The sequence below is a fragment of the Lytechinus variegatus genome, chromosome 4 (genome assembly GCF_018143015.1).
Source record: "Lytechinus variegatus isolate NC3 chromosome 4, Lvar_3.0, whole genome shotgun sequence".
NCBI classification, from domain to species: Eukaryota; Metazoa; Echinodermata; class Echinoidea; order Temnopleuroida; family Toxopneustidae; genus Lytechinus; species Lytechinus variegatus.
In genome coordinates this window covers 52,219,904-52,242,204 of record NC_054743.1, presented here as the reverse complement: position 1 = coordinate 52,242,204, position 22,301 = coordinate 52,219,904, and the positions used below count along the sequence as shown (strand labels likewise).

The 22,301-nt window shown below is 34.4% G+C and overlaps 1 protein-coding gene across 1 annotated transcript; it reads right to left on the bottom strand.

Moving 5' to 3' along the window:
* Positions 1-3,116: 3,116 nt before the first annotated feature.
* LOC121412746 (calmodulin-A-like) lies at positions 3,117-21,690 on the bottom strand. Its single transcript, XM_041605514.1, has 6 exons — positions 21,565-21,690; positions 11,431-11,506; positions 6,464-6,607; positions 5,961-6,093; positions 4,601-4,716; positions 3,117-4,170 (listed from the first exon to the last, which is right to left on the bottom strand). The coding sequence occupies exons 1-6, from the start codon at positions 21,667-21,669 to the stop codon at positions 4,130-4,132; spliced, it is 615 nt and encodes a 204-aa protein (XP_041461448.1). The 5' UTR covers positions 21,670-21,690; the 3' UTR covers positions 3,117-4,129.
* Positions 21,691-22,301: the final 611 nt, after the last annotated feature.

Sequence of the window (22,301 nt, the reverse complement as noted above, 5' to 3'; positions counted from 1 at the left end):
AAGGATTCCCATGAAAGCTACCATTGAATGGCAAAGTGACAATAATGGTAACTTTTATCCAACAGGGCACTGGACCCCCTGTCCATTTTCTCTCCCTCTCCTATTCTGTCTGTTTTCATTTAATACTTCACTCTTATTCTCTGACACTATCCCCATTTAGCATCCCGCTCTCCCTCTGTTATCCTATTTTATTCACTCTCGTCTTCCCTATCTTTTTATTTTTCCTCCCTCTGACAACCTCTCCCTGCTCTTTCTGTCCCTCTCAACTTCCATCCCTCCCGTTCTCTATCTTCCCTCTCCTTTCATCGCCTCTCTTACCTTTCATTTTCCTATTTATCACTGTACGTTGTACATAACGATTTTCTCTCCCATAAGTCATCATCTCGTCCTATCACTGGTAAGATTTTGCAACACTAGGCAGACAGTCTTTCTGGAACATAGAGAATCTATTGTCAAAAAGCCCTTCATCACAAAGAGGACTTTGTCGAAAATATGTGAATAAAACCAGAAATGTCGGGGCTCTGGAACGATATTTGCACTTTTTGTCATCTCCGAATCTCATCAGGACTATCTGCTGTACAGGGGCCCGTTGAAGAAAGGTTTGCGTTTAAATGCAAGCAAAAAAATCAATCGCAAGTCCCAAATGCGCGCTGTTGATTGGTTGAATATCAAGTTACGCATGATTGTTAGAGTTGCAATGGTTGCAACCCTTTCTGCAACGGGCCCCTGGGCCTTGTCTTACAAACAGTTGCCATTGATCCAATCAATCGTAACTATGGAAATCCATCAGTGTCATAATTTTGTCTACATGCAATGTGCAAAATGTCCTTTGTAAACAAAGGATAACACACTGAACTGTCAAGAAAATATCAATGAAATTATGCATAGAGAATTTTTTTGAGCAAACATGCATTTTATTTGTTGACTTCGCTGGCTTTCTAATGAAGCGGATCAGTTGCAAGTCTTTGTAAGACGGGCCCCTGGTTCACCAATTTTGACTACGATCATAAAGCTGTTCAATGTGATTTGACGGTGATTGTCAATAGATTCTCAAAGTTCTAGAAAGTGTGTGCCTTGTGTTGCGAAAACTCGCTATTATCTGCTTGTGGCAAACCTTGTACAAAAGAGATGAGTCATCTTTAAACTTTATTTTCTTTTCGGAATCTTTGTTCTTTAATAAATAAACACATTTAACATCACTCGTGAAACTATCCAGTGAAATGTATTATCACATTTTCATAAGTGGCATTGACCATTTCTCTAATGAAAAAAAATCAAAGAGAAAACGTGTATTTACAAACATATCTCCTAGAGAGTTTGACTGATTAAGGGGGGTGGTCGAGGGGACTCACCATCATTGTGTATAGTCTCAAATCAAACTTTCGAAATGACTAGAAATAAATAAATTAGTCCGAAACGTTATTCGTATATTGGTTTAGAGAAGAAAAAGAATGTTTTTGAGAGAAAGATCGTTGTTTATGTAACATCATAAATTTAGATATAGAGACATTTAGTGTATTGTGTAGTGAATGAGTGTTTTATCATTCAATTTGGGCCTGGTTATAAAGTCTGCTCTACTCAGAGAGTTGCATTATGAGTTGGAAACATAACTACAGTTGTGGTGCCAAATACAAGGCCGTTAGTCTGTATCTCCTTAACAACATAAAAAAGAAATAAAACGCGACAAATACACAGGGGCAGGACCCTGAGAACGGTTTTTTTTGTTGGGGGGGGGGGCTGAAGTAAATTTGACATGCAAAAAAAAGATGTTTCAACACATATTCTTGGTGATTTTACATACATTTCTCCCATTTGACACACCTTCCAGAATTCCAGGGGTGCTGCCTCTGAAAAATAATACACGCAGCACCCCTGGGAAAATCTTGGGAGTGCAGGCCCGTTTCTCAGGTACATTCAAATGCAACTGACAAGCCATTGAATTGTTTGGATCTTTATATGTTCATTTAGGGGAAAATGATAGAGATGCCCACCCGAACCCCCCACAAAATAAATATACATGTAGAACCACGATTCCAACTGCTAGTTATAGAACAATATCACATGAATAATAATAATTGTTACTTATAAAGCGCCAAATCCACTCTGCAGAATGTTCAAGGCGCATAAAGAAATTAAGAAGTAAACAGAAAGGTTTTAAGAACATTTTTTGAAGGACTCAACAGAGATACAATTTTTGACGTCTTCAGGAACTCTGTTCCACCAGAACAGGAAAAAAGGTGGAGACAAAAGCCGAAAGTGGATGGGGGGGGGGGTGACCAGGCAAAAAACATAACAACATCAACACACACAATCAGAAGAAGCTAAAAAAGTGGGAGCTCCCCCCCCTCCGCTTTCGCGATCCCTGAATTAACGAAAATCATGAGGGGGACAGAACAAGTTTCAAATCAAACACATTTCATTGACATTCCTGTTGTACATACATTGAGTAGATGTTACCCTTTAAACTACTTGACAAACAATAATAAATCAATCCTAATTGTATTACACCATGTCTACCAACCAAACCTTCAAGCTTCATTAGTATTACACAATACACATAAACACCGTTTACAATTATACACTTTCAGATATACATCAATTACACCAGACTAGATATCAGTTAAAACAGGTAAATGTAAGAAAGCTTGTAATAACCATGATAACATGGTGATATTAACCAATCATGATTCGTAAATTATAATTAAAATAATAATGTGCGTCGTATAAAAACACATTTGAATCTCGCAACAAACCTATATAATACTAGATAATGAGCAATAGGCGATATCATATTTTTATTATTTTTTGACAATCATACCATCCAAAGCTTTCTCCTGGAGCATTCTCCTAAAGACGTCAAGATTGGGTGGTCCTTTTCAGGACAAATAATTTTGCCAAAGAAAGATATATAGTGTACCGCTACTACTACTACTACTACTACTACTACTACTACTACTACTACTACTACTACTACTACTATACTTCTACTGCTACTTCTAAAAATAGTTCAAAATTTTGACGTTTTTTAAAATCTAATTTTGTGATACATTTTGATATGATATTTTAGAAATGTGAAATATTCCACATTTTCCCCGTTTCTTTTATTCCTTTTCTACTTCTTTCTTGAAACTTTGTTGGAGGTCCGTGGCTCCTAAACCCCACATCTGTACATCAGCGGTAGAGAGGGCGTTTTTTTAAAGTATATGTTAGCTTTACTTCTACAACAATACTGGGAACTACGTATACGTAAGGACGAGATCAATAATTCTAGCGCGAAGCGCGAGGTGAAATTTTTGAAGAATTTTCCTGATAATGAGCCATTTAAAAAACTCTTGTCAGATTTCATCGTAATTTCCATTTCTATAAACTCTTTTTGAAATTAAATTCTCATCTCTTTTATATCTTCTTCACTTATTCTACATTAAACCGGGATAAATATTTCTAACAAAAATGAAGTGACATTCCGAGTGGTGATCAAATAAACGGGGCACACACAATGCACTCGCGGGAAGGGGTATTTTTTTAAAATAAAAATGTTATTCTATTTCATCCTGGAATTTCTTCTTTCTCCACCCATCTGACTTGAACAGTTTTTAAAAGGAATTGTTTCATTCAATAACATTCATTTTAACATAAGAAAATTTCGATTGATGATCATCATTGTGTATGAATAAGACAAACAACAATCAATACTACCATCATCATGATCATCTCATACTTGTTCTTTAACACCGTGATCATACTTGTCATCGTACATATTATGATGGTCGACCGTAAATTATTGGGAGATGATAACACAGGCCACCCCCTACCTGACATATGTGGATATCCCCCACCCCTCCGGTGATCAACACCTATACTTACGACACCCATTCTTCTTCCTTAGTTGAGGAGTTGTGAGCCTGTCATTTATTTTCGATTCCACTTTTAATTTAAGATCTTCGTAGGCATATCAAAAGGGAGTTATAAACCAATACGGTATTTATTTATAGTTCCTTTATTACATTTTCAAAAATGTTTATACCTATAGAGCAATGCTGGATATCAGACAATACATCTCTTTATTGATAATGTACTTCGATAGTGGTCTAGACATGAAGACGCCGTTCATCCATTGTGTGTGTGTGTCTCATGAATTCTCTGAAGATTGCATTATCATTTCAACGAATTCTGAAAGAAAAAATGAATAACGAATTATTTCCAATCGCATGCATTATTGAAGCCAATATTGAGCTGTCATGTGAACTCCCAGATCGCATCCACTCAAATGATAAGAACAAAACGGAGGTCCTATTTATCAATATAAATAATAAAGTTGTTATTCTATTTTATTTATCTATTTTATTTCACAAAGTCGATAATACGGCTTTATACTGCTGGTGGTGATGGTGACGTTGATGATGATGATGACGATGATGGAGATTATAATGACGATGATGATAATGTGGTGGTGGTGATCATGATGATGATGATGATGATGTTGGTGGTGGTGATGATTAATACGTACTGCATAATTCATACCACAACCGCCACGGGGATAATATTCATGTTCATTCCATTGACAAAACCCTCTTACGAAAGAATTTACATGTATTCCTACCTCCATAATTAATCTTTCCATCTTGGTCAATATCTGCGTTGGCAATCATTTCTGCAACCTCATCATCCGTTAAGGGTTCACCAAGTGTCGTCATCGCCAACTTCAGCTCAGCAGCACTTCATAAACACAAAAACAATTCATATTCAGTTCGGAATGGGTCTCAAATTAATTTTGACACTTTACATACCTCCTGGTTCACCCCATGAATTTACAGAGTTTCAAGAGAGTTTAAACAACAGTCATCAACTCAGCTATGCCAGTTAAAGAATTTAATATTTGAAAGTGAACATTGTTATTGGATTTTTATGCTATTTAATAAAAACTTTAGTCTTTTATGCTTTAATGATAAGTAAAAAACGTTCTAATGCATTGGTTTCAAAGCCACTTAAAATAAAAGGATGTCATGACCCAAACATAAGATGATCTAATCGAACCAGGATCTTATATGAATATCCACATAATTCTAGTTGATAAGTTAAATACTTTTGCATCAAATCATTAATGTAACCAGCCACCCAAACCAATAGTAAGTCAACAGGGAAGGTTCCCTGTATAAATAGGCCTAATTATAAATTGTTATTAAATGAAAAAAAAGAAGAAGCTTATCTGAAAATGTAATTCCACTATTCTATAATGTCAAAATTCGAAGTTGAAAAGTTAAAAACGAAGACGATATAATTTTTTTTCTTTGACACAATTTTATGAACTGCTTGGGAGTTTCACCGAGATAAATTATATTGCACAGTGTCAACATCCCATGCTTGAGTGAACATAGAATTTCAAAGTTGTTTTGATGTTTTCCCTTGTTACTTTTATAAACTCTTATCGAATTTCTTCTTCATTCAATGAAATACTTCTCTGGGTTATTGTCGATCAGATTTGACAAGCTACATATCATTTAAAAAGAGCGTATTATGTGTTTTTTTTTAGCCATATAGAATCTCAAAACATTTATACATTGGGTGACTTAATGTTGGTTTTGTGATGACTGATTAAAGATAGGATAAAGTTATTGCCATCCCATGCACAGGGAATGTTTCATGAAACCCATTTTAGTGCATTGTGCCAAAGGAATGATCTAAACCAATCAGATTCAAGGATTTCAGTTGCTCCTATCAAACTTATCACTAAACATCACTCCGTTAAACTTATCTATACATCCAAATATTTTTTTGATTTTTTTTCGATAATTATTTTTCTCCATTGGCAACCGAATGCTATGATGCTTATTGATTGTAATTATACATGATTTGATGAATAGGTCATTTGTTGATAATTCACTGATTCATATAATCACAACTGACAAGTATTTTTAGGTTTAGGTTATTAGGTAGATGTAGAGAAACAGAAAAAATCTAACCTGATATAACCGTTACCATCTTTGTCAAATAACTGAAATGCTTTCTTTAGTTCTTCTTGGTCTTGTTCTTTATCACTCGTAGGAAGTAGTCCAACCATCTTGATAAACTCGTCGAATTCTATTGTACCATTTTCTGGAGAGAAAAAAAAATCCGAACAGTCACATGATTTGGATTAATCGTGTTGATCGGAAAACGTATAATGACTTGAATAATTCGTTAGGATAAAAGTAGCCTTCTTGATTTGAAAAAGGAATTGTCTCAAAGCTTCCAGTTATCATCACATATCATCGTCATCACCAGCATCACCTTCATCATCATCATCATCATCATCATCATCATCATCATCATCATCATCATCATCATCACCATCACCATCATCATCATCATCATCATCATCATCATCACCATCATCATCATCATCATCATCATCATCATCTTCATCATCATCATCATCATTAGCGACATGCTTGTAACTATGATTATGATTCCAGTTGTTACTTACTATTTTCATCAAATCTTTGAATAGCTTCCTCGATATCTTTCTTGGAATGTTTATGACCTAGTGACCTGATGACATCACCAAACTCATCCACGGATATGACGCCATCATTGTTGCGATCAAAACTATTAAAAGCTTCTCTGAACTCTGCGATGATGTTGGAGGTCGAATAGGAAAACGAGACGATCGAAGTCAACGGATGATGTGAGAGAGTTAAGAGGGGAATCAAAGAAAGCGACAAGGAGGAAGAGGGAGGGAGAAGAAAAGATAAAAGAATTAGGAGGGAAAGAGACGGGGGAAATCAGATAAATTATATAATTCATATAATATTTTTATGAAATTTGACAACTTTGCAAAGAACATGATACTGTAATGATTTGTCAGGATGGCTAATTCCAGTATTAGTTTATAGTGGGAGTGATTTCGTTAGAGTTTGCCTCCCCAGGGGGGGGGGGTGGGCGGGACATTGCTCTCCCATAAGGTGCTGTGCAAGATTCGAAATTTGAGGGATCCCCCCCCCGACGAGTACATCGCCCATGATAGATAAATCAGTGTTTAATTGCCTTTGAATCAAAGACATGATATAATGAAACCACCCTGATGTAATATCTTTTTATGAATGTTTTATATTTGATTATATTTGTCATTAATATATCAGAATATATTTATTCACTAAAGGCTCAGCAAAAACATTAATCACCTGATAAAATCAGAATCAAGATTACAACAAAATACAACAAATTACATCAATATTAAACATGTAAAATACTGAGTCATTATCTAGACAATGCTTAAAGGTCAGGTCCACCCCAGGAAAATGCTGACTTGATTGAATAGAGAAAAATCAAACTAGCATAGTGCTGAAAATTTAATCAAAATCGGATATAAAATAAGAAAGTTATGACATTTTAAAGTTTCGCTTAATTTTCACAAAACAGTGATACGCACAATGCAATACAATACAATACAACACAACTAGGTGAGCCAGTCGATGATGTCCATCACTCACAATTTCCTTTGTTTTTTATTCTTTGAATTATACAATATTTCATTTTTTATAGATTTGACAATAAGGACCAACTTGACTGAAGCATAGTATTTTAAACAATGCTAATTCCACATGTTCAGGGACTAATTAATCGTTGTATCACTTGACAACGAGGAGAAAATTAAAATATTCCATATTTCATATAATAATCTACAAAAGAAAAAGTGAGTGGATGACGTCATAGTCTCTTAATTTGCATACCAGCCAGGGTGTTCATATATAGTTATGACATTTTAAAATTTCGCCTTATTTCACAAAACAGTTAAACTGTTTTGTGAAATAAGGCGAAATTTTAAAATGTCATAACTTTCTTATTTTACATCGGACTTTGATGAAATTTTCAGTGTTATGCTTGTTGGATTTTTCTCTTTTCATTAAAATCAACGTTTTGTTTGGGTGGACTTGTCCTTTAATAACATACAGGGGCCGCGGAAGCAGGGGGCGGGGGGAGGCTTCAGCCCCACACTTTTTTCAAAAAACCGTGTACAAAATGTAAAAATTACCATAGCATTGTGATTTTTTTGCATGGCCAGCCCCCCCACTTTGAAACCCGTTCCGCGGCCCCTGACATAAATAAACAAATGTTTTCACATAAATGATAACATAGAAATGAATAAAATGTTAAAGCACTCACAAAACACCCTTTACATTTATTTATGTAGTTATTATGCCCATTATTTTAACTGTTTAAATCATTACAAAACTCTGCCTCTTTCCTGTCCTTTCCATTGATTTTTTAAATCCATTTGTTATCTTAGATTGGTTAAATAAATTAAACTTGAAAATGAATCATATGGCTCCAACCCAAAATACATCAACGCCAACAAACAAAATATAAATCAATATTGGGGGTTCTTTTCAAATAATAAGCAAAACTCTAATAAAGTCTTAATTTTTTTTAGCAATCGATTTATACCATTCGCTTTCCTAAAAAAAAACAAAAAAAAAACATCTTTTGACTTTTTTCATGATGATCTTGACATTTCTATATCATAATTAGAGATTTTCTTTTTTGTTGCCAACGCAACACAATCCATTTACTAGTTACCATGGTAACCATGCCCGTGCATTGGCAGAGATTAAATTTGATAATAATGTTTAATGAAATTCAAATATCGAGGTAAAACGTAATGGAATTATTTTTAGCCGTAGAATCACTGGCGTATCTAGGATTTTCCAAAAGGGGGGCAAATATTTTAAGGATATTTCGTCCGCGAAAAAATTTGACAAGCAAAAAAAAAAGTTTTTAGTTTCAAAAGAGGGATCACACGTTTATTTTCATTGCATTTTTACATTACATATTATTAATTTGGCTTCTCAAGGGGGGGGGGTACGTCCCCTGGATCTGTTGTGACTCGTCAGGGGGGCAGGGATACGTCCCCTGCATGAGTTGTGACTCGTGGGGGGGGGGGGGCAGTCTGCCCCCTGCCCCCCCGTTACAATCGCTAATACATTTGATTCTACAAGGTGGTATTTGCTGGTATATGCGAAGGTTTTTAATGAATAAATCGCTTCATTCTCAAGGACAGGAAAGAGACCTGCTTCTATAATGAAGTAATATCAGAATTGATTTGTGAATTGTTTATGAGAGCGTAGTGGGGTTATGAATTGAAAATAATCATACGTGCTGTGTGTACTATCTATCTCTCTTCGATGTCCCAAAATACAGAAAAATATGTCCACATTGAGGAGCATTTTCATGTCATGAACATAACAGAGGCTTTTGTTTCTGTTATGGTAAAATACAGTAGGAACTCGGCAACACGGTTTTTTGCTGGTGTAATGCCCGAAGCTTGTACATAACAAATATATAAAACATTTTAGGTCTAAGTTAATCAGGCAAAGTTGCTGACCTTATAGACGACACAAATTATTCTCGGGTCTTTTTATCAAAGTGGAGACAATGGCAGAGCGGGGATTCGAACTCACAACCCTACGGTTGAAAGTCCACTGCTCTAGCCACTATACCACACCATCCATATGTGTTTAAGTTCAATCTCTATAGCATGTACGGTGACAGAGATATATTTTCTGAAGTACGCAAGGTCTTATTTTTTGTCTTTACTCTATAAGAATTAATACTTTTAAAATAATAAAAGCACTGTACAACCCCCGTCTCTATAGCAGCCTCCTCCACAACCAACCTGTTTTTATCATGTGTATTATTCCCAATTATATATTAAGATGAACGGGACAATATATTGTAGTCGTTGGTAATGGAAATAAACGAATTGAACAAGAGTGTATATATTACTTCTAAGCAAGCCTCTTACAACAACAGCAAATTGATCGACAAATAAGTGTGTTCTTAATAACGTGACCATGAGTTTCATGAATTAAAGATATTGGTAAAATGACAATTTCAGGTCTTTTCACATTATAGCAATGACGGCAAGGAAGAATTCATTATCCCAATAATCCTCCATTATGATCCGGATTGAATTAGTGAACACACCAACGAAACCTACTCCAACCCGATCTATTGAAATTAAAGGACAAGTCCACCCCAACAAAGAGTTGACTTGAATAAAACGAGAAAAATCCCAAAAGTATAACACTGAAAAAATTCATCGAAATCGATTTTAAGATAAGAAAGTTATGACATTTTGAAGTTTCACTTAATTTCACAAGACAGTTATATGCACATCCTGGTCGGTATGCACATGAGGGGACTGATGACATCACTCACTCACTCACTCACTATTTCTTATGTATTTCATTATATGAAATATGATTTATTCCCATTTTCTCCTCATTCTCTTTGAAACAAAGTTTCATTCCTCCCTGAATACGTGGAATTACCATCGCCTTAACATTTTATGGTTCAGTCAAGTTGGTCCTTAATGTCAAAACTGTAAAAATTGAAATATTCTATATTTCAAACAATAAAAAACAAAAGAAATAGTGAGAGACATCATTGACTCTCTCATTTGCATGTCAGTAATTGTGGATATAATTGTTTTGTGATAAGCGAAACTTTAAAATGTCATTACTTTTTTATTTTACATCCGATTTTGATGAAATTTTTTATAGGGTGGACCTGACCTTTAGCAGCTTTTGTCGATCTGCTGTCGATTTGGCCGGTCTGACAGTGGCATTATTCATGCCAATAACTCACTTTGTGGGTTCAACATGAAGGTGGTTTAATGTGGTAGAATATGAGGCTATTGGGTCAATTATGCAAATATAACGCGGTTTTATTAACCATTTTTAATCAATATGATTGCAGAATAATTAGCCTACTTCAAGATATCTAAAAGGATTGAAAATAATGGTGGGTCGAAAACAGACAATAGGACGTTCAGTCATAACCTGATCATATGAGTTTGTTGTTGCTATAACAAAGATTATAAATAATGTTATCGCTATTATTGTCAGAATGATTATTCTAATTTTATGATTATTATTTTCAATGTTATTATCATTAATCTATACAGTCATCTGGTCTTGTACATCATCGTCATTATAACATCAATATAGCAATGTAGTCGTAGTAGTATAGTAGCTAAGTAGGAGTATAAGTATTAGTATTAGTAGTAGTGGTTGTTGTAGTAGTATATAGTAATAGTAGTAGTAGCAGTAGTATAGTAGTAGTAGTAGTATAGTAGTAGTAGTAGTAGTAGTAGTAGTATAGTAGTAGTAGTAGTAGTAGTAGTAGTAGTAGTAGTAGTAGTAGTAGTAGTATAGTAGTAGTAGTAGTAGTAGTAGTAGTAGTAGTAGTAGTAGTAGTAGTAGTAGTAGTAGTAGTATAGTAGTAGTAGTAGTAGTATAGTATAGTAGTATAGTAATAGTAGTAGTAGTAGTAGTAGTAGTAGTAGTAATAGAAGAAGTAATAGTAGTAATAGTAGTAGTAGTAGAAGTAGCGTGGTAGTAGTATAGTAGTATAGTAGTAGAAATAATGTAGTATTTATATGTGACTTACCTTCCATTTGCTCTGCAGTTAATTTAAACATCTGAACCGGTTCGTCACATTTGACCTGATCGTTCCCTTGAGATGCCTGTAAATAAAACAAACTTATATTACTTGTAAATTCGAATGTCCTTTTTTATCATCACCATTGATGACGATTCGCTTATCCGCCTCTTTATTTCTATGTTCATTTGGTTGAATTCCATAAAATTCTTGAAAATTTATTTGATTTATTTTTTTCTTCTGCATAACAATATAATATAGAAACATATATATAACAAAGACGTTTTGACAATATCAGAAATACACATCATTGCACATAAAATCACTTGCAGAAGATGGATTGTCATTGTAAGCAACGATGATTGAGAATAAGATAAACCAAAACATATACTAAATCATATTGAATGAGCAGAATTGATGAATAAGAAACATTAAAACAGTAACATTAAAAATGGAAGAAAAAAATCCACCACTTGTAATAATATGTAATCATAATAGAAAATGTCAATGATGATAATGCCGAAAATGATGACGATAATGATGACGATAATGATGATGATGGTGATGATGATGATGATGACGATAATGATGATGATGATAGTGATGATGATCATGATGATGGTGATGATAATGGTAATGATGATTACGATGATGATGGTGATGATGATGATGATACTGGAGATGATGATGATGGTGATGATGATGATGATGATGGTGGGGGTGGTGGTGGTGGTGGTGAAAAATGAAAAGATTATGACACATACAGCTTGCCATGTTTGCCATGCATATTCCATTAGTACACGGCCTTAACGTTCGCTTTAAATTATAAAGGGAACAGTCAATAGGATTGAGTCTGGCTGTCTGAGAGAGGATTCCAAAGGTCAGGACAATAATGTCTTGCATGTGGACTTCTTGGCAATGAATAATTTTGGATTAACTAACTGTAAATTAGAAGATTTACGGGATGGGAAATCGTGAATGGTTTTATTAAAAGTATACATTTTTTTAAATGAAAACTGTGAACAGAAAACTTTGTAGTGTATCAATGTCAAATACTGTCAGAGTTTTCAATTGGTAAAATAATGGTCTGGTGTGAGTTATACAGTGAGTATAAAAAAACGGGACATTTTTGAAAAGTCTATAAAAAATTGTTTCAAATTATTATATCTATATTTTGATGTTTATAGATGCTCTGAGATCTTATCTTTGAAATGCCATTCAAAAAAATAAATTTTGTTCATGCTTGAGCGAACACGGGACGTTTTTGTCGGGGGTTCAAAAAGAGGCTTGCGCCAAAATGGCAGAAATGAGAAATTTGATGATTAGACTTTTGGCTAATTAGCAGACTTCCTCTTAATCTATTCATTATCTTTGCCATAATTTTCGAATTATGCTGTCAAAATTCATTTACAAATTTATTTATTTACCTGAATTATTTTGTTTTTCATCTAAACTTCTTTTACCTTTGATTTTTTTTCATAAGTAAGAAAAGAAGACTTTTTTTTAAAGAAGACTTTTTGTCAACCCAAGTAAGAAGATTTCCATTATTAATTGGGAGAATTTGTAATTATTCAAATCCTTTTATAATGTGAAACAAATTATGTTATGGTACCTATAAAAGACATAAATCCTATTTTCAAGGGGTTATTGAATCCTTCACCAAGTATAATTATGTGCTTGACAGGACAAACAGGAAAGGATTCATATCTTTCAATGTCAATGGTTCATTGAGTCAATTTTGAAGGAACAAGATATGGCAGATCGAATAAAATGTATTAAAAAGTTGTGAAACGAGCAAGCAAACGTTTCCACTTTTTTATTAAAATATCAAATTTTGTGATTTTGACATAATATTCAGAAAATGATATCATATTTCATTTTCTATGTTTTCTTTCATTTTCCTTTCCACTTTTTTTCTTGGTCATGATTTTTTTTTTTGGGGGGGGGGGGAGCACCCCGAGCCCCCACCCATCAGTATTCACTTTCCACCCATCAGTATGCCACTGTTCAAAGGCACCATAACTTTTTTAGCACGCAATGAAAGGATTTGAAAAAAAACACGCTCTCCCATACTTCGGTTAAAAAAATGTTCTTGCATAAAGAAGGAATATTCAAAGCTAAAAGAGAACATATAAAAAAGGAACAACAACAGAAATATTCAAGCAAATAAGTAAATTTGGAAATGAATTTTGACCGCATAATTCGAAAATTATGGCAAAGATAGTGAAAAGATTAAGAGGAAGTCTGTTGATTAGCAAGAACTCCGATCATCATATTCATCGTTTTATGCCATTCTGGCGCAAGCCTCCTTTTTAACCCCAGACAACAACATTCCGTGCTCGCTCAAGCATGAACGAAACTAAATAATTTTAATGGTATTTGAAGGATAAGACCTCAGAGCACCTATTGACACCAAAATATAGAGATCATAATTTGAAACAAAAATTTTTTATAATTTTTTAAAATCTGTCCCGTTTTTTTTTTTGATACGCACTGTACATTGTGAACCAGTGCAAATGCGGAGGGTTTTCTTTTGCAAACATAGTTTTTTTTGTGATAGCCCATAATAGATTGTTATACGTGATATACAGTAAAATCAATTAATTGTAATAATCCTTTTACAAGGATTGCGGTTGTTTAATTAATAGAGTATACCAAGAATCGGATTGGTAGAAAAGTTGAAGAAACATCATTACCCACCACTTAATGTTGTCTAATGGTTAAATAGTTTTTAAACCAGGAAAGAGCAACACCATGGATTCCATATGAGTAAAGATTTTGAAGTAAAATCTTGTGGTCTAGCGTATAAATGGCCCTTGATATTTACGGATGTAAATATTACGTTTTCTTCATTTGCTAAGGCATATCGGTTATTTCATCATGTAACTGCACTAAAGCGAGTTTGTTTGAATGACTTTTTTTCTGAAACTACACGTACATCATGTATATTGATATGAATTTAAGAAAATGAATGCATCCAAAAACTTGTATGGTCTCTTGTAAATAATATTTTGGAGGATTTTGTTTTATGCAGTGGGGAATACATGCCTATATTTATACTTATTTCATATGGATTGTATTTCTTAAAAATAGGATTTACTTTAGCAATTTTGAGGCACTCTGGACATTTCCTAGTATTAACTGACAGATTGAAAATCTGAGTCAGAGGGGATGAACAGTGTGATTTATACTTGACTTAAAATAATGTTTTGTTATTTCTATTATTTTCATTAGGGCTTGTAGGATTTAAAAAATTGTGGAGAAGTTACAGGTTCCGAGAGAATCATAGTAAAGCTTTCATCTGGTTTACTAAGTTTTGTAAGGTCAGATATTTAAAATTGAATTGAAAGAGTGGGCTATGTCTTCGGAATTTACTATTAATTTGTTGTAAAATTACCAGTAGGTGATTCTTTTTTTTTCTTGCCAATTATATAACCCCCATTTATAACAGATTTCCTAAAAAAAGGATTTCACTCTGTAGAATCTCTCAGAATAATAGCTTCTACGAGAAGTGCAAATTATATTTGTTTCTCGATTTTGGTATGTTAATATTTATTGTGATTATGCTCAGAAGGGTTTCTCAAATAATTCCTATCCTTTTGTGTATAGCCCGTGATATTTGATGTTAACATCCATGCTATTTTACCAATCTTATTATCCTTTCTTTACATATACAGGATGGGATACTTCGTAATACATTTTCGTCCAAAATATTTACATTAATTCGCTATAAATATCCCACCATTCGCTCTTATTTTATGTCCCTCCCCCTTTTTTAGATTTTGGCCCACTTTTGCATATCCATACTTAAATATAAAAATGTAGGCTTAAACAATTATTAGCATCTCTTTAATGATCAATAATTATCGTTTAAAGTATGGTGCAATGACTTCTAAGCTAATATCTGCCATCGAAAATTATTGGAAAAGATGTCAGTTTCTGCTACATTGAATTTTTGTTAATAAATTTCCTGTGAGAGTTGTTTCCTCTATTTTTGTCTTTTCAGTCTTTTTCTTAGAAAATATCGACTGCCTATGAAAGAGAATATGGAGCAGAGAGGGTAATAAGACAGAAAATGGAAAATGTGTTGCATTCAAGAACGACATGAAAAAGGTTTTATTAAAAACTAATAGACATGTTGAAGATGGCGTGAAGTTATTGATGCGTGTATAACAGGTGCTATTCAACCCACGCGCTACCATGGTAACAGAGTGCTTCTGCTCCTTTCGACTTTACCATAACGCAGTAAAACGTGCTTTGGGAGAAGATGCTTTAATGCAGAGTATATAATGATTACAGAGCGATCTGCATTTTGAGAAGCATAAAAATAAGTGCGGTTACGACTTGACAAGATTTTGAAATGTCTACAAAATGAAGATGACTTATGCCATGTACAAACTGCGCGACACCGGGGTATTTTGAGGGAAAGGGCTCCTAATTGTGACGTCATTTATTTTTCTTAATTGAGCACTCTGGGTATTGTAGAATATTTCTTCCTACTTTTCATATCATTTTTGAAGGGGGGGGGGATCTAATACATCCCCTCGACATTTTTTTTGTGAAAAAATAATTGTATAAAGCGACTGCTTGCGCCGCATTGTGCCGTGATTTTTTTTTCCTTTCAAGTCTTGCGCATGCATTTGAGACCAAACCCACGGCTTTGGATGGTAGGGTAGTCACATATATATTTGAATATATATGATTTATAACATTACACAGCAACTATATTCCATTTCTCAATACCTTGCATAAAATTTTACTACGTTTTATTACAAAATCGGGTCGCAGATTAATCGTAACATGTACATGGTGTTCGGTGGCATTAATACCATGTATACGTAAAAATAGCCCAGTATATCTTTATGGTTAAAATCCTTGGACGGGTGACCACACCTACCCTGCCCCCCCCCCCCCACCCACCAAGGGACATGCATAGGTAGTGATCAAGACTTTTTTTAATATCTGAAGTTCTGGAGGTCATTCTTCCTTATTTTCTAAGAAAATTCGTGATTAGATTTTAAAGGAAAGTGCATTTAATGCATCTAGTGCCATTAGATCCAATTTGTTTATCGATGCTCTTGATGCAATATTTATTAAAACAAATTAATGAAATATATTGTGATTTTTTGTTTCATTATGATATCAAATGATCTTTGAAATTATTGAAAAGCAGGTATGCATTGAATTTATACCCAGACTTGAAACAGCAAATGTAAAGGAATTTACTAGCCACAAATCGCTAAGAAAGGTAAGTGCAACAATAATAAGGCACGCATGTTTTCGAATTGCGCTATATTTTAATGGTTATGTTTATATCATTTGTTTTCAATTGTCACCATACAAACCAGAAATTCATTTCAAAGAGCAAAAAACAGTGTAATTGTTTTCAACAAGTAATGTTGTACAAATGCAACACATACAGTTATATCATCATTCCTGAAATAAAAGTTCGAAAATGTGATAATGAAAATATTTTCGGACTCGATACCTCATTCCCATGTGACAAAGTGGCGATACATAGGGCCTACATCTTATTCATAAATATGTCAGGTCGCGGAAAAGGAGGAAAGGGTCTCGGGAAAGATGGTGCCAATAAGTGTCATTGCAAGGTTCTACGAGACAACATCCAAGGGATCATAAAGCTGATGGGGGAAGACATGGGGGAAGTTGCACGCCCACCCCTCCCCCACCGTTACTCCCTGAATTTTTGACAAAGGTAGAAAAATAAAAGGCAATAGTAGACTTCAACATTTTCCTTTGACCTCCACTTGCCCGTTTTTGAAATCCTGGTATCATCACTGCTGTAATCATTTTGTTTCTCGACAAGATATTTGCATGTTGTTATTTTGTAAACTTCTTAGTGTGTTCAACACAAACCACAGTCCGTGTTGCCTTTTAGGTAAATAGCCCCCCCCCCCGCCCCCCCCAAAAAAATAGTAATTATGATAACTGAGAGACTGAGAATTATTAATGACCAGAAATAAAAAGATAAGTGGGGCAGACATGGCATATGGGACAAAGTAAAAAAAGATTTGAACTTTTTTTAATTATAATCTTCTTTTGTGATAGAGTTTGACAAAATCTTAAAAAAAACCATATCATATTTCAGCCCTGTTTCTTTCCTTTTCATTCCCTTTTTCATTTTTTTTAGGTGTGAAAATATTTAGGGGTCCATGTCCCCTTCCGGTCACTACTCAGTCACTGTGTACTAACTTGACAGATACTGATGAAAGTGGTTCCAGTACTAACTTTGGACATAGTAAGAACGTTTCGTGAAATAATTTAGTCAGTCTGTAGCGTATATCAATGCTCGGTGTCATGGAATGATGACTGGATAGAATCCAAGGTTATGGTTACAATATTAATTAACAAGCATAATGTATTGCTTTACTAAGCACTCTTTGATATACAAAAGTATATCACACAAGAAAATCTGATCATTTAACATGATCTTGATAATAAATGCACAATAGCTACCATGACCAGATGACTAGTCGGTCAGAATGCCTAGATTTTTATTGAACTATATTGATTTGAATTAATTTGATCGTGACCAGGTGAGCGCAAAAACCAGTACAAAGGATTTTTCTTCGTAAAACAGGTGATAATTGTGATATGCAAATGAAAGAGCTGATTTTTGGCATAAATCTATGTATGTTTACTGTGTCGTTTGTATAAGTTTTATAGATTTTAATGTTGCATGTTGCTGATGCTTTACATTGTTGGTGGCAAAATTGAGACATATCATTTCAGATTGTAAGACACAAACTGAAATAATTTGACTCCGATTATGACGGTGGCAGAGCAAGTTTGCAAGCCTTCCTGTGGTTCACTTGTGAATTACTCTGTTAACACGCCTTTACAAATGACGATGTATAAACGTGTGTTGTTTACATTATAAAGCATCAATAATTATTATCGTGTAATAATGTTTTTAAATTGTATAGTTGAAATTAGCTATAGACGGATTCACTCTTTCCCTCCCACATCCCTTTTTATTATCAGCAGTACGCTGTAAAAATATTGGGTAAAACTATAACCAGCACGAGAGTAATTATACTACCAATTTGGGGGAAGTATCTTACCCAATGCGGGAAGCATATTGTCCAGTAAGGTTAGAAAATAAGCAGCAATCATTTTAGTATGGGCAAAATCTTCATCGCACTGGATAAATAAAAGTGCCCAAAAGAAATGCCCAATGCTGGTTGCACACATGATTACCCTCATGGAGCATTTTTTTTTATTTTACTTTTTTTTGGAGTGTAGGCCTAATAATAACCACCGCTTGGTATCATCCAATATTGATTATTAACGTTTGCGCTGGATTCCAGAGTATAATGACAGAGTCAGAACCGCGGTGAATTCGACCCCAGATATTACGTTATTCACAAGACATACCATTGGTCAGTTTGGAGACAGTGCATGGTTGGTGTGGCACGTCTTTAATTATTACTTGCGGTATTGACCCAAACACTGGACAAGGAACGGGAAGGTCATCAACACTTGCGGATCGGGGGTGGCCTTTTGAGAGCCACAATCAAATATTGTAATGTAAATACACCGCTTAGAGCTAAGTGTGCCCCCTAATTAAAGTGAGGACCATTATTTGTTTATTTATTTTTTTTGGCTTTTCAAATTTTCCGCGGACGAAATAACCTCCGATTTTAGTTGATTTTTGGGGGAGGGGTGGGGCTTGTCAGTTTTTTTATCGAAAAAATGTGCCCCTTGGAAAATCCTGGATCCGTCCCTGGTCATCAAAACATGGATATTCATCCCTTTTTCAGAGCGGCGTCATAGGAGGGGGGGGGGAGGCGCCAACTTTGTTGGTTTTCCTAGTAGTGAAGTTATATAAGAATATGGGGAAAGAAGTAGAAAAGAAAGAATAGATTCAACAGAGAAAAAATGGTGGCGTTTCATCTAGCCCCTACTTGCAATATATCCTTTAGATTTTTGTCCAGTCGTAATTGTGATCATTATTGTTAAACTCATTTGGTCTCATATCTGCATAGCTAATGATATATTACCATAACTCTAAATTCATTCGATTAGAAATAGTTTCAACATATTGTACATGTATATAGAATAGTAATTGAATAATTACAAACATTAGAGTTTGTGTCATTGATTTAGAATTTTAAATCATTCATATTGATAGAGTGATATCAATTATAATAAAAAAAAATATTATCAAATAAGGAGAGTATCCACTTCAGCTGTAAGCTGATAATAAGTCAGGTCCTAGTGTATTCATTGTTAAATTTAAAGAGCTTAAATTAGGGTGGAAATAAAAGACAGGTTTCCGATCATAAAATGCTTAACTGCACGCTTTTACTTCTTCATGAGAGGCGACAACACACAAATAGTAATAATATTGATCTTTCCTTTACTCCCTGAGATCGATTGAATGTCGTCACCCTATAAATTTTGCAAAAAGAAAATATGGTTCAATATTCTTTTGTGTATCCAGCTTTGTATCTTGTTGCTAATTGTAGTTTCACATTCATATTTGATGGAATATTTATTAAGCTGAACTACACTCTTTTGTGTTTACATATAACGTTAAAATTTCTTCCTTTCAACAATTTAAAATTTAATTCATTTTTAAGTGGCATGAAGCCATTCACTGGGTTGGGCTCAATTGCAAAGTAATTGATCAATAATTACGTAATTAATTACATTTTTAAAAGTAATTGTTATTGTAACTGAATTTTCTTAAGGAATAGTAATTGTAATTGACTTAAATTACTGTCAATTACTTTTAATTACATTCAGTTAAATTACATAAATACTTAATTTATTATTCAATTTACTCGGGATTGCTTATTTCTCTTTTTTCTTATAGCTATATAGTGCTCTCTTGCATGAACCTGTATTCTTTCCCATGATAGGGAGGAAAGAGGAGACACTACTGCTATAAGGAAGTGCAGAAAATGGGTTGTGTTACAATATTATACAAAATATGAATTGATCTAATTTACGACTTATAGAAAGCAATTGAATTGTAATTGTAATTGAACATTTCTTCCATTACGTAATTGAAGAAAGTAATGAAGCCCAACCCTGTATGATGATAATGAATGGTACTCTGGATTAGTTGGCAATTTAAAACAGGGATACGGGAGTAACCTCTCCTATCATACCTTTTCTTACATGAGAATACCTCTTATTTATACTTTTTTTTCTTTACAGAATAAAGCTGAAGTAAGAGATTCGTTTTTATTTTGCGCTTCATTAATTCCCTGAATTCATACCTTGTACCTTGTAGTTCCATTCCCTGAATTCCTCCACCAGGAAGGGTAACTCTGGGCTGACGAGAGTGGGAGTCATTATTACTCTGTTGTGCATACCACTACTATCATACGTATTAACTGTTAAAGTATGTTTCACTTGCAAATATCAATAAATAAGAGCCTATTATGTGCATCAAAAACAAGTTTCTTAAACGTAGGGTGTGATAGTTTCTTAAAATTAGGATGTGATGTAAGAAAATATTTGCAATCTATTACAAATATTCTGTTGCAATGTTTGTAACTAATAGATCAAATTTAGCTGAAGCAAATAAGATTACAATCCTTGTTTTAATGAAAATGAAATGAAAAAAAAAAAAATCCATATTTCATTGTTCGAAATAGACACGAAATTAAATACTCCGAAAATTTGCTTTTCCCAATTGATATCGTGGGCGCGGCAGCCGTTGTGCAGCGCCAGATCGACGAGGCTCTATCCTTTTAATCGTTGAACGCCAAACATGTTAGCAGCAACTCCCATCTTTTAACGTATTTTGGTCTGACGCGGCCGGGGTTTGAACCCCCGACCTCCCGGTTGTGAGACGGACGCTCTACCAACTGAGCCAACACCAGTGCCAAGAAGCAGATTAAGCAATTATCGCAAGACATATGATTGATTTAGAGAATGAAAATATACTTGAAATAATGATCGCAATTTTCTTTCAACGTTCTACTAGTTATTCTAATAAAAAATTGATAGGATTACATGGTATCACCACCCTTTCTCGGTCCATTCAATCACAAAAGCTTGCGCTTGAACGAAATTTGTCAGCGATTTTTTTTAATTCTAATAGTTTGAATGATTACACCCGAAAAGTCTAACTGATAGCAATAATATTAATTTAATTATACTCACCATATCTGTGCCTAAGATCTGGTACCGACCACGGTGGTTAATCATCCAAGCGAACAAAAAAAAATCTCGTCTGCGTGCTCCAGTGTACACAAAATGAAATGACATGCATACACCTGTAATACGAGAGCACATCACACCCGCACTAATCAAGACCGTTGTCTTCTCTTATTATGTTAATTGGGTGTGTTGCCATGACAGCCAGGCAACAGCCTCTTCCCCCTCCCATTATTTTCTATCAGAATTTTTGATGTAATAATGTGGGGTATATAATATAATACGAGATGGTTGGTTCGCAACCGTGTTCGGAAGCGATAATTGATAGGTCAAACGGTAGGGACGCCGCGCCGTATGAAATTGAATCTTAATTGGAATTGATTGTGTATATTGTAAGATATGTCTAATAGACCTAGATATGATACGAGGGTCAGTTGTATATAGTGATACGAGGGTCAGTTGTATATAGTTTGTGGTTCATTACGCTTGTATCCATATCCTTCCCTTTTTCAATGTATCGCTAAGGTCTACCAAAATAATGTTCTCCTGCCGACATAATGCAAGGAAAATTAAAGACGTTAGACTCAATGGCTTAGGTTTGATTTGATTCCACTAAACTATGCTGTCTATCATTTTATAAATAGAGAGGTTAACTGAAATGAAGTCAGGTAAGTAAGTAGAGTATGAAAATATGGTTCCTTGACCCAGATTGCACATCGTCCGAAAGGCTAAGAGTTTAAACA